Raw genomic sequence first — 11,436 nt, forward strand, 5'->3', positions numbered from 1 at the left:
ATAAGCTAGGTAAAGTAAAATACAACACAAGAGGAGGGACCAAGTCCCTAGGTCACCGGCCTCCTCTCCTGCCTTCGGCTCCTGTCAGCGCGTTCGTCGGAAGAGGGCGGCTGCCCTCGAATCCTGTCGACGATCTCCCCGGTGGCCGTTGTCGTCAGGCATGATGATGGTGTCCGGCCGTGGCATCTGTGACCATCGAGGAAGGCGGCTGATCCTGCCATCTTGCTGATGGCCCGCGGGACGTGGACGTCGCGTCCCTGTCACCGGATGCGTGGTGCGCGAGAACGGGCGGGGCTTCCTCTTGTCCCGGGCGGCGCAGGTCATGAGTGCCCTGTAACGAATTGGGGAGAGATGCGACCACTGTAGCCTGTGTTGTGCGGTCGTACGTGGGTACTTGTGGCGGGTCGCGTCGGGGGCGCGGGCGCCTTTCTGCGCGCTAGAGCCGCGACGCATTTATGGCGAGATCAACAGGGGGACCCACGAGATCCGCGCCCTTGTCTTCCCATCTGCAACCGAGGCGGATTCTTGTCTTGTGGGCCCGAGTGAGTCCGACCCCCTGCGCCCTGGGTCGGGCGAGGCGAAAGCCTGCGGCGAGGGGTCAGGCGCTCCCGACCCTAGGTCCCTGGATCGGGCGAGGCAGAGTTTGTCCATCAAGGGGTCGGGCTCGTCCGACCCCGGGGCACTGGGTTGGGCGAGGCGGAGCGGAGCTCTCCCCTCCCATGTTGGGCCGATGGCAATCTTCATTACCTCCGGTGGGTCTGGGCCTTCGTGATTGTTATTTTAATGGGCTTTAGGAGATCGTTAATATTTCCCCCAACAATTTTCTAATTACAAACTACTTTGATTTTGTATTCTGTTATATGCTTGCCTTGTGTGCGTGGCTCGCGAGCCAAATGAGCTGACTTGAGCTGCTAATGATCTGAGGTGAGGTTGATTTTTTTTTCTCGTTTTATTAACAAGTCAAGCTGAGCCCGCTTGTAAGTCTAGCCATGAATCATTAAAAAAATACATCTTTACTGGAAGACACTAAGTGATAGTTTAGCGAGGTTATTCTGACTGTGGCTAAAATAGCTCTGGCTTTGGCTACTCTGGTAGAGCAGCTCTCTAGTGGAGTCGAAGTCATTTTGAAAAAATATTTGTCAGAATGGCTTCTCCTGTTTCTGTTTATAAATATAAAATGTTAAATGTCTAATGTACCCTTAAATATTTGACTCGTCTGTACAATGAGTTTTATTTTTTCCTTAATCTATAATGCAATTTCATATGTAATAAAAAGATTAGTAAATATATTAATGAGTATATTATATAACCCTTTGTTTACTTCTTTCTATTTACGCATGATATCCTTTTTATGTTTTTCCTTTTTTCACCATAATTTTTTTCTTTTTGACGTTCCGTACTTTTCCGTTGTTGTCCTTGTCCGCTCAATCGTGGCAGGGATCCCTCATTGATCCACCACCATGCTTCGAGCTCAATGTCTCGCTCCACTTATGCAGGGCTGCATGCTTGCTCCTTGTTGACCCGCTTCGGGCTCGAGACATTGCTGCCTCACTCATCTCCGGAGCACCACTCCCTCGCCGCCCACCTTTGCTTCGGTTCCGGCGCGTCCCTCCCTTGCTACTCTTCGGTGAGTGGTATTTTAGCCACGATATATGTGAATTCGAGGGGCAGTCGGTCCTTATGCATGCGTGGAGCTACTTTTTCAGCTCCACCTCCGTGCGATGGCTCCTTTTAGTGGGATTTATGGGGCTTCTTTGTCAGATCCGTTTGCCCTTCTGCTATTTGGCAGGGTTTCAAGTGGAGCTACGAGGAGGCTCTAAAAATTTATATCAATTTGCATTGGTGTAGGATCCTAAACTCAATATTATATTCAATTTTAGGGCCTGTTTGGATCCGGCGTCCTAAAATTTAGGACATGTCACATCGGATGTTTAGATACTAGGAGTCTAATTCGCGAGACGAATCTATTAAACCTAATTAGTCCATAATTTGACAATATGGTGCTACAGTAACCATTTGCTAATGATGGATTAATTAGGCTTAATAGATTCGTCTCGCAAATTAGTATAGGAGTTCTGCAGTTAGTTTTATAATTAGCTCATGTTTAGTCCTCCTAATTAGCGTCCGAACATCCGATGTGACCCTACTAAAGTCCATAATTAGCTCATGTTTATTTTTTAATACCCCTTTAGTACTGGTTATTTGACCCGGTACTAAATGTCCCTCCTTTAAGGGGTATTTGGATACGGGGTGCTAAATTTTAACAGTGTCACATCGGATATTCGGATGCTAATTAGGAGGACTAAACATGAGCTAATTATAAAACTAATTGCTGAACCCTGTGCTAATTCGCGAGACGAATCTATTAAGCCTAATTAATCCATCATTAGCAAATGGTTACGGTAGCACCACATTGTCAAATCATGGACTAATTAGGCTTAATAGATTCGTCTCGCGGATTATACTCCATCTGTGCAATTAGTTTTGTAATTAGCCTATGTTTAATACTCCTAATTAGCATCCAAACATCCGATGTGATAGGTGTTAAACTTTAACCTGGTGTTCCCAAACACCCCTTTTGTATCAAACACCCGCTTAATAGAAAGGTACTCGAATCACGAAACTACCCTTCTTTTACGGCTGAATTCGTTGCTGGACCGCCACCGCCCAGTCCGTCTTCTCCAACCCCGACCGGCCGAGCCGCCCTTCCCTCGCCCGCGTGCGCCTCGCCGCTGAGCCCCCTCCTCCCCGCGCCTGGACTCCGGCTTTCGTTTCCCAGCGGCCAATTTTCCCTTTCCTTTTACTTTCTCCGCTCCACCCTCTCGGCCTTATTTCGCGGCGACGACAAGGCGATCAGCCACTGCCAGGTCTTTTGTCGGCCGGCCCATCTGGCCTTCGTCGGGCGCCGGTGACGAACATCCGACAGGTACGCCCACCTATTCCCTTCCCTTCCTGCGGTGCGAAATCGAACCCCCAAACCCTGATGTATGCTATTTATATTTGGATCTGAACTGGGTCCGCCCCTGCTGCAAGGTTCTTCGTGGTTGCAGGGAGAAGAGGGTTTATTATTCGCACTAGCAGCCATGTTGGAGAAGATCGGGTTGCCGCCGAAGCCGTCAATGCGAGGCGCCAGCTGGGTGGTGGATGCATCCCACTGCCAGGGTTGTTCTGTCCAGTTCTCCTTGTTCACTAGGAAGGTAATATCTTGTTCTTTTTCCTCTTTCCCCTTGCAGCGATGTTTTCTGATAAGAGAATGAGAAGATATGCCATAACCTCCTGATCAGTTTTGTTAATAAAAGAGCATCATGATTTGGTGTAATGATTTGTTTCGTGGGGATTTAATAATGTTTTGGTTCGCTTATGCTATTTGGTTTAGATTATTTGCTCCTCTAGCAGCAGAATCACTAAATCTAGAACTACAAAGCAAATCCATTAAATAAATTTGTTGATCAATGAAACCATCTGCTGGCAGATAATGGCCTTGATGTTCTCGGTCTTATCATGCACGACCTTGTCACCCTAGTTGTATCATGAACTTGCCTCTTTAGACTTTTCTCAGACGCTCATGACTCATCCCTTGGTGGCTTGGCCATGGTGGCCTTGAACTGATTACTGCTGGTCATGGACAAATCACAATTTTAATGGAGCTCAACTTATATTTGCTTGATGGCCCCGTTTATATGGAATCAAGATATGTTGCTTAAATGCAATTTTGTTATCCATGCTGATATATATTGTTTTGGTCTGAATCTGGAGTGAGAGTCTAGTGCTAAATAGGTAAAAGTAAGTGCACTGGTGGTAATATATTAGATGCTAAACTATAATCATTGTGTGTGGTTCATGTTATCTCTTTCTTTTCCTTTAGTCATTTACTGCTTGTAAATGTAAATACGTTGTATCACGAAGTTATGAAGCGTTAATCTAGTGCCTAAAAATAACTCACTTGTTTGCTTCAATAAATTAAATGCTTGCATTCAGCACTTTCGTGGTGCTTCTGAATTTACCATTCAATTACAAGGTGGAGTTTATTGTAAACTTATGGTCTCAGCAGGAGTTGTGTTAACTTTTGTGTATTTGATATGTAGCACCATTGCCAAAGATGTGGGGGCTTGTTCTGCAGCAGCTGCACCCAGCAGAGGATGGTTTTACGTGGACAGGGTGACTCACCTGTTAGAATCTGTGATCCTTGCAAAAAGCTTGAGGAAGCAGCACGCTATGAGTTGAGATATGGACACAAAAACAGAGCAAGAGGTTTGTTTTTTTTTGCCTATCCTTTCTATCAGTTATGTGTTTCTGTGAGGAACTACAATTTGGTTTTATGCTTGATAGTCTGTGAAATATATCAAAATAATGAGAACTATGATTTGGTTTATAATTTATACTCTGTGAAATATATCAAAATAATGTATATATGGAAAATTGTAATAAATCTGTAGCAATGAAGGCCTCCTTAATTATTGTCTTACTATCATCATTGAATCCATTGAAGATGCAATTTGTACCTATATTTGACTATCATCATAATTTAGAGCACATGACCATTTGGGCGCTGGTGGACAAAGTTTGAACTGCAGATCTGTACTATTTATAAAATTGATTTTGCACAGTGGATTATGCTTTATGGGAAATATATCCATACTGTCAGAAACACAGAAGCTTATTCACACTAGATTCTCACTAGTGAAGAATTATACAGTTTTAATAGTTCTATCTTAGATTCTTAGGGAAATTATTTTATCGTGTGGTTTATCTTTTGTTAGCTGCAACTACAAGTGCCTAATGACGTAACCAGTTGGGGTCAAATAGTTTTGGTCTTTGATACATACAATTCTTTGTGGATCTACATATGTATAAAGTTGTACCTTTTCATAGTTCAGTAGCATATGCATAATTTTGCCTTTCATTATGTTGCTCATGCAAATTTGTCCAAATAGGATATCCATGGTAGCTATTATAGTGGAATTATGCATACACTAGTGGGTTATGCGTGCATGAGACTGAGCTATGATAAATGGTGCACAATCAAACCCCAGAAAACTTGTCAGTCTTACCATGCTGGACATTACATTTTTGGCTTCCAACTGTAGGTGACATCTATGATTACTCATAATTCTTTGAGAAATAATTTTAACTTAAAGAAAATCCTTTCTACACTGTTTCCGCAGCTATAACTAAAGAAGCTTCAAAACCAGAGGATGAAATTCTAAGTGAAATTCTTGGAGGCGATGGAGTGCAGACCAAGTATTCTCGCAAGGAATCTCTGGATTCTGAATTTCCTGGGAGAACCGCAAGCAGCGCCAGTGCCTCCAGTTCCAGTTCCAGTTCCAGAAGAACTTCTACTAATTTCAGTGTGGATGCAAATGGAGATGATAACCTTTCTCCTGAAGCACACAATTATGAACTCAACAACACTGCATCTATTTTTACCCCAGAGGAGTTGCGCCAACAAGCTGTTGAAGAGAAGAAAAGGTACAAAACTCTGAAATCAGAAGGTAAACCAGAGGAAGCACTGCGGGCTTTCAAGCATGGTAAAGAACTTGAGAGGCAAGCTGCAGCGCTGGAATTAGAATTGAGAAAGAGCAGGAGAATGGCTACAAAAACTCCTAATGTAGTAGCTGCTGTGGGTAGTGCCCCGACAGCTGATAGTTCTGAAGAGGCTGAAACAAAAAGGTCATCAGCTGGTAAAAGGGTTAAGAAAGAAAATGATCTTGCTTCGGAGCTCAGAGAACTAGGCTGGTCAGATGCAGACCTTCGTGATGAAACAAAGACAGCCCCTATGAGTGTGGAAGGAGAACTGTCGCAGCTTCTTAGAGAGGTGGCCCCTAAATCATCGGAGGGCAAGAAATCTGGTGGTATCGATAAATCTCAGGTTAATGCTCTGAAGAGGCAAGCCTTACTGCTGAAGCGGGAGGGTAGACTTGCTGAGGCAAAGGAAGAGTTGAAGAAGGCTAAGATTTTGGAAAAACAACTAGAGGAACAGGAGATTCTGGGTGAAGCAGAAGACTCTGATGATGATTTGGCTGCAATTATTCGGAACATGGATGATGATAAGCATGATGACATATTGATGGACGATACAAAATTCCCTGCTTTAAATTTTGAACAAATTCTGGGTGCCTCTAATGATCTTGCCATTGATGGCCACTTTGATGTTACGGATGATGACATGAATGACCCAGATATGGCTGCTGCCCTACAATCATTTGGCTGGAGTGAGGACGATGACAAACAGTTGGAAAACCATGAACCTGTTTCTTCTTCAAATCAAGTGGCAATAAAGGAGCAAGTGCTTGCTCTGAAAAGAGAGGCTGTCGCAAACAGAAGGTCTGGTAATGTTGCAGAAGCCATGTCGTTGCTTAAAAAGGCAAAGCTACTTGAGAAGGATCTTGAAACTGAAGGGCCATACTCAAAGTTTCCTTCTCCAGAAGGACAGAAAACTACAAATGCAGAAGATATTACTTTTGCTGGGTCAAATGCCCGACCTGTATCAGCACCAAAAAGTAAGCTAGCAATTCAGAGAGAACTGTTGGCTCTGAAAAAGAAGGCACTAACTTTGAGGAGGGAAGGGAAGGTGGATGAGTCTGAGGAAGAGCTGAAGAAAGGTAGTGTTCTTGAGAAGCAGCTTGAAGAGCTTGAGAATTCTTCCAAACCACCTGTAGCCAAGGAAACCAGGAGCTTTGCATCTAATCCTCCATACAAGGTTGAACCCCCAAATCTCAATCTTGCTGATGAAGGATTTGAACCTGAGGTTACAGACAATGACATGCAGGATCCAGCATTGCTATCCGTGCTGAAAAATATGGGATGGGAAGATGTTGATACTGATTCTGTGAAAAGAACTGACAAACCATTAATTTCTTCACATGTAGTTCCTCAGAAGTCATCGAAAACTAAGGGTCAGCTTCAGAAGGAACTACTTGGTATAAAAAGGAAGGCTCTTGCACTCAGACGGGAAGGGAAAAACATTGAAGCTGAGGAGGAACTCGAGAAGGCGAAGGTCTTGGAGCAGCAATTGGCAGAGATTGAAGAATCAAGTAACTTGACTGCTAGTCAACAAGGTGTTACTACCGCTGGGCATCAGATTACAGAAAATAAATATGATGTTCAGCATATCCCTAGTGTTGATGCAACTGCACCCACATCTTCAGTAAGAAAAGCAATGAAGGGGGATGATATCTTGCCAGTGCTTGCATCTGAACCTATTAAGTCAGTGGATACTCTAGGTGGTTCTCCAAGTAAACCGCAAATCGAGACAGTCGTTTCTAAACAAGGTCATGCCTCAAAAGAAAGTAGTGGTGGAACGTCTTCAGCCTTGCCACAACCAGCTTTTACTGATCCCTTAGGATCTGAAAAAGGGTCACAATCACCTTCTGAAGTACTTGATCATAAAGAGCCTCAGAAAACACATGGAGATGATACTCTTAAAGATGAGATCTTACTTCATAAGAGAAAAGCAGTTGCCTTTAAGAGAGAAGGGAAGATGGCAGAAGCTAGAGAAGAATTGAAACTGGCAAAACTCTTAGAAAAACGCCTTGAGGGTGCTCAACAAGAAAGTGTGGATGTTGGTGATGAATCCACAACTGCTGTGCAACAGAGCAGCATGGTCCAACAACTGGCTAGCTCCAGCAACCACACTGACGCTGTGGCATCTGCGCCTCCTGCACGAGCGAGCATGTTGATGCAACCTAAGAAAGCAATGTCCAGCCGAGACCGTCTCAAAATCCAACGTGAATCCCTTGCTCACAAGCGCAACGCACTCAAGTTGCGGCGAGAAGGAAAGACTGCAGAAGCAGATGCAGAATTCGAGCTGGCCAAGGAGCTAGAGAGCCAACTGGAAGAGTCAGACAACCAAGGTTCAAGCTCTGGAGGTGAACCAAATGATGCGGTCGTGGAGAATCTTCTTGATCCTCAGATCATGTCCGCTCTAAAATCCATTGGTTGGAGCGACATGGATTTATCCATGCAGTCCTCGAGTTCGCAACCTCTGAAACCCGCACAGTCTTCTATGGCACAACCTCCAAAGAAATTGGAAGCAAAGAAAGCGGCCGCTGCGACCAGCAAGCCTCAGAGTGAGAGGAGCCAGCTGGAAGAAGAGATCAAGGCTGAGAAACTGAAGGCGCTCAACTTGAAGCGGGAAGGGAAGCAGGCGGAGGCCCTGGAGGCCCTTCGCTCGGCAAAGCGACTGGAGAAGAAGTTGGCCTCACTTGGCTAATCTTACCCTCCCAGATTGCTTGTGTTCTTCGTCAATTGGTCGATTTGGTTTTATGAACGATGTCCCAGCTATAACTGAGAAGCATATTGCCATATTGAGAGGCTTATGTCTCGTGAGCTATGAGCAGAGAATTTCAAGGCCCTTCCGTGTATGTATAAATAAAATTTGATGGGCGACGATTCTATTCACGAATTGGTGTATACAATCATGCAGCTAGGATTAAAAAATAACTCCATGTAATCGTGTAACAAATTGTACTTTTGTGTGGTTTTTGAATCAATATGCTTTTCAGTTTGGTTTTAATCTGTACAAACGGTCATGAGAAAATCCAGCTCACACAAAAAAAAGCTATACTATGCAAGTTACCTATGGGCTAAGCCAAGCGTTATCTCCATGGGCTGACCAAGACCGTGCGCTACAGCCCACAGGCCCAGTCAAAACCTTCGTGCGGCCCGTCCCATCCATTCCCCACCTACCTCACGCGCGTAGCACGTGAGGCGGACCGCCGTTAGCCGACGCGACCTCGTCCCTCTCCCACACGGCCACACCCCGCCTGAGCCAACGGCGGCGATGCAGGCGGCAGTCGGCCACCGCGCCGCCAACGTGGGCTTCCCTTCACGCTCGCGCTTGCGGGGTGGCTTCCTTCTCCCCGGCCGCGCCCGCTTCTTCTCTGGTAAGCCGCTAAACCCCCGAGGCCCCAGGTTGTTCTCCACCTTTGTTGCGTCGATTAACTTCGCGTTCCTCGTTGATGCGAGAGTAGAAGGCGCGGAGGCGGCGCCACTCCGCGTCGAATCCCTGCCCCAGCCACGGACCCATGGCGGCGGCGATTTCGCGCACCTCAAGGCCGTGGATGGGGAGGCACAGCGGCTGCCGCGCGCCCTCCGGGGAATCCTTCTCGATCATCAGGTGCGTATGTTTACCCTTTCGATTTCTGCAATGAGAGGCGAATTGATCGAACCTTGAACCAACCACACAACTGTTTATATTTCGTGTGCTGCGGGGTACAGTGGACTGTCTGACGCCACAACTGTTTAGTGTTTACATTGCGTCTTTGAGGTGACAACTGACAAGCTGACATTGCAATTGAAAACCCTGTGGATGTGGCTGTGTTACATATAGAATCTTTGATTAGATACAGGCTCCAATTCCAGTCATTGAATTTCGATTGTTCTTCGGTAGTCTGTGCGATCCTTTTTCTGGCCTCCGATAACTAGTTTTGTGAATCACAGTCTGGCAGCAATTCGAACTGAGCAGAATTTTTCTGCACACCTTTGAGGAACTGAGGCTTCACGCGGAATTTCAATCTGGCAGTCTAGGGGCACGGTGGGCACAATCTACATGATTTTCTGTAGTACATTTTTTTTAATAAAAAAGACTTAGGTGGCATTTACATTTATTTCACCAGTGGAGCATATTCCTTCCCACCTTCGCTTTAGTATGCTGTTATGTTCTCTATTGAGTTGTTTTGCAGTGCAGATATTGACACTGAATTTATCTCTACTTGAAATTTACCCCTGCAGAAAATGGCTTGCACTGACCTTCTGAAAGCTGCTCTACTTTCGACCCCATTATTTGCTGTACCACTTGAGGCGTTAGCCGAGACGTGCCAACCACCTAATTCTTTTGCCAATATGCCAATTTTCATTGCTGTGGCTCTAATTGGAGCTGCTGTTGGTGGTAAGACATTTGAACCTATGTGCTCACTAGCTTAATTGATGAAGAGGCATGTTTCTTAGCATGCTAATATTTTTTTGCTCTACGATTTTTCACATGTAGGATTGTTAGCACGCCGAAGAAAGGAAGAATTGAAGCGGCTGAATAATCAACTTCGCCAGATCAATACAGCACTTAGAAGGCAGGCACAGATTGAATCATTTGCACCTGGCCTTACTTATGCGCCTGTTAAGAGAACAACAGAAACTGATGTTGTTGTTGACCCAAGGAAGCAGCAGTTGGTCTCAAACCTGAGAAATGGGAAGAATTACATGAGGAATCAAGATCTTGATAAGGCAGTGGTAGAGTTCAGGACAGCTCTGGAGCTTGCAGAGAGCATAGGAGATCGTTTTGAGGAAAAGAAAGCTGCACGGGGACTAGGTTCTTTTCTCCCTGATAACCTCTGTTATTTATGTTTTTGTTGTCAAAGTGGATGAAAAGTACATAAAGTGATATTACCTTGCTGATCTTAAAAAAAGTTCTGTTTATGCTTTCCCAGCACCCATATAAATGGACCATGGTCAGTTAGGCTACATAATCACCAATGTGTAGTTGACTGATGGAATACCAGCTCTGCTGCCCTCAATTTGACATCAGCATTAGCAAGTCTGTTCTGCTGTATATTAGAACTTCTGAAAATGACTGAATGTTTGGTGTGTTTCACCTAGGTTGCATTTTCATGACTGAATTATGCTAATATTTTTTTTTACTCTGCATTTTTCACATAGTGATGCTTTAATTTTTCAATAGACAAAATATCCTGTCGAACTTCTTTATCATCCCCAGGAAGAATTCTAGTTTCAAGCTTCAGTCGCTTGCACAGGCAGACACAAAGCATCAATAGACTGTTTCTGTGTCCTTTAAAATTTCCTCACTCGGTACTTGGCTTTTGGTCAGGTGCATCACTGCAAAGGCAGGGGAAATACAGAGAAGCGATGAGGCAGTACGGCAAGGTCCTGGAGCTGTCCAAGGAGACGGGCGAGGACTCCGGCTGCACGGAGGCGTACGGCGCCATAGCCGACTGCTACGCGGAGCTGGGCGACCTGGAGCGGGCGGCGAAGGTGTATGACAAGTACATATCGCGGCTGCAGCCAGGCGAGTAAGCAGCCGCCCGAAATTTGTTGGATTCCTTTTTGATTGGGAGTTGAGTTTTGCTCGGCGCAAGGCGCGCGAATTTTGTTGGTCTGTTGAGCTTCACATCACTGGAGGGGCTTGGATTGATCTGAGAACAGGTTTGATTAATCTCTGTATATATGGTGCTACAGCACAAGTGTTCAGGGATTGGATTATTGCTCATGTTTCCCTGATAGATCGCGAGATTAGAGAGTAGTTGAGCGCCATGCGCGTGCGTCTGGAGAAAGAACCGTCGTCGACGCGACGCGACCAGTGTCAGACTGTCGGTGAGCTGGGTTCGTCCGTGCGTGCGCATGTGCATACACTGAACAGCCTTGCAGCATCGCTGACGCGGGAAGACGACGGGTCGGGTCGGCCAGACTTCGATCTGGATCAAG

The 11,436-nt window shown here is 45.4% G+C and overlaps 2 protein-coding genes across 3 annotated transcripts; both read left to right on the top strand.

Annotated features, from left to right (window-relative positions):
* The first annotated feature begins 2,607 nt into the window (after positions 1 to 2,607).
* LOC117859555 (uncharacterized) lies at positions 2,608 to 8,515 on the top strand. Of its 2 annotated transcripts, none has more exons than XM_034742685.2 (4): positions 2,608 to 2,926; positions 3,034 to 3,197; positions 4,086 to 4,251; positions 5,166 to 8,515. In XM_034742685.2, exons 2-4 carry the CDS (start codon positions 3,084 to 3,086, stop codon positions 8,210 to 8,212), a joined length of 3,327 nt encoding a protein of 1,108 aa, XP_034598576.1. In that variant the 5' UTR covers positions 2,608 to 2,926; positions 3,034 to 3,083; the 3' UTR covers positions 8,213 to 8,515. The 2 variants fall into 2 exon arrangements, with proteins under 2 accessions (XP_034598576.1, XP_034598583.1); XM_034742692.2 differs by having other exon boundaries at positions 3,051 to 3,197.
* Positions 8,516 to 8,710: 195 nt separating this feature from the next.
* Positions 8,711 to 11,214, top strand: LOC117859571 (protein FLUORESCENT IN BLUE LIGHT, chloroplastic). The gene is made up of 5 exons (XM_034742702.2): positions 8,711 to 8,885; positions 8,973 to 9,118; positions 9,733 to 9,889; positions 9,989 to 10,306; positions 10,823 to 11,214. The coding sequence occupies exons 1-5, from the start codon at positions 8,783 to 8,785 to the stop codon at positions 11,026 to 11,028; spliced, it is 930 nt and encodes a 309-aa protein (XP_034598593.1). The 5' UTR covers positions 8,711 to 8,782; the 3' UTR covers positions 11,029 to 11,214.
* Positions 11,215 to 11,436: the final 222 nt, after the last annotated feature.

This window comes from Setaria viridis, chromosome 1 (genome assembly GCF_005286985.2).
Source record: "Setaria viridis chromosome 1, Setaria_viridis_v4.0, whole genome shotgun sequence".
Classification (NCBI taxonomy): Eukaryota; Viridiplantae; Streptophyta; class Magnoliopsida; order Poales; family Poaceae; genus Setaria; species Setaria viridis.

Coding starts and splice junctions, on each gene's coding strand:
- LOC117859555 (XM_034742685.2), top strand. CDS start 3,084: ATGTTGGAGAAGATCGGGTTGCCGCCGAAGCCGTCAATGCGAGGCGCC. Junction 3,198..4,085: donor TCTCCTTGTTCACTAGGAAG/GTAATATCTTGT, acceptor TTTGATATGTAG/CACCATTGCCAAAGATGTGG. Junction 4,252..5,165: donor ACACAAAAACAGAGCAAGAG/GTTTGTTTTTTT, acceptor CTGTTTCCGCAG/CTATAACTAAAGAAGCTTCA.
- LOC117859571 (XM_034742702.2), top strand. CDS start 8,783: ATGCAGGCGGCAGTCGGCCACCGCGCCGCCAACGTGGGCTTCCCTTCA. Junction 8,886..8,972: donor CCGCGCCCGCTTCTTCTCTG/GTAAGCCGCTAA, acceptor ATGCGAGAGTAG/AAGGCGCGGAGGCGGCGCCA. Junction 10,307..10,822: donor GAAAGCTGCACGGGGACTAG/GTTCTTTTCTCC, acceptor GCTTTTGGTCAG/GTGCATCACTGCAAAGGCAG.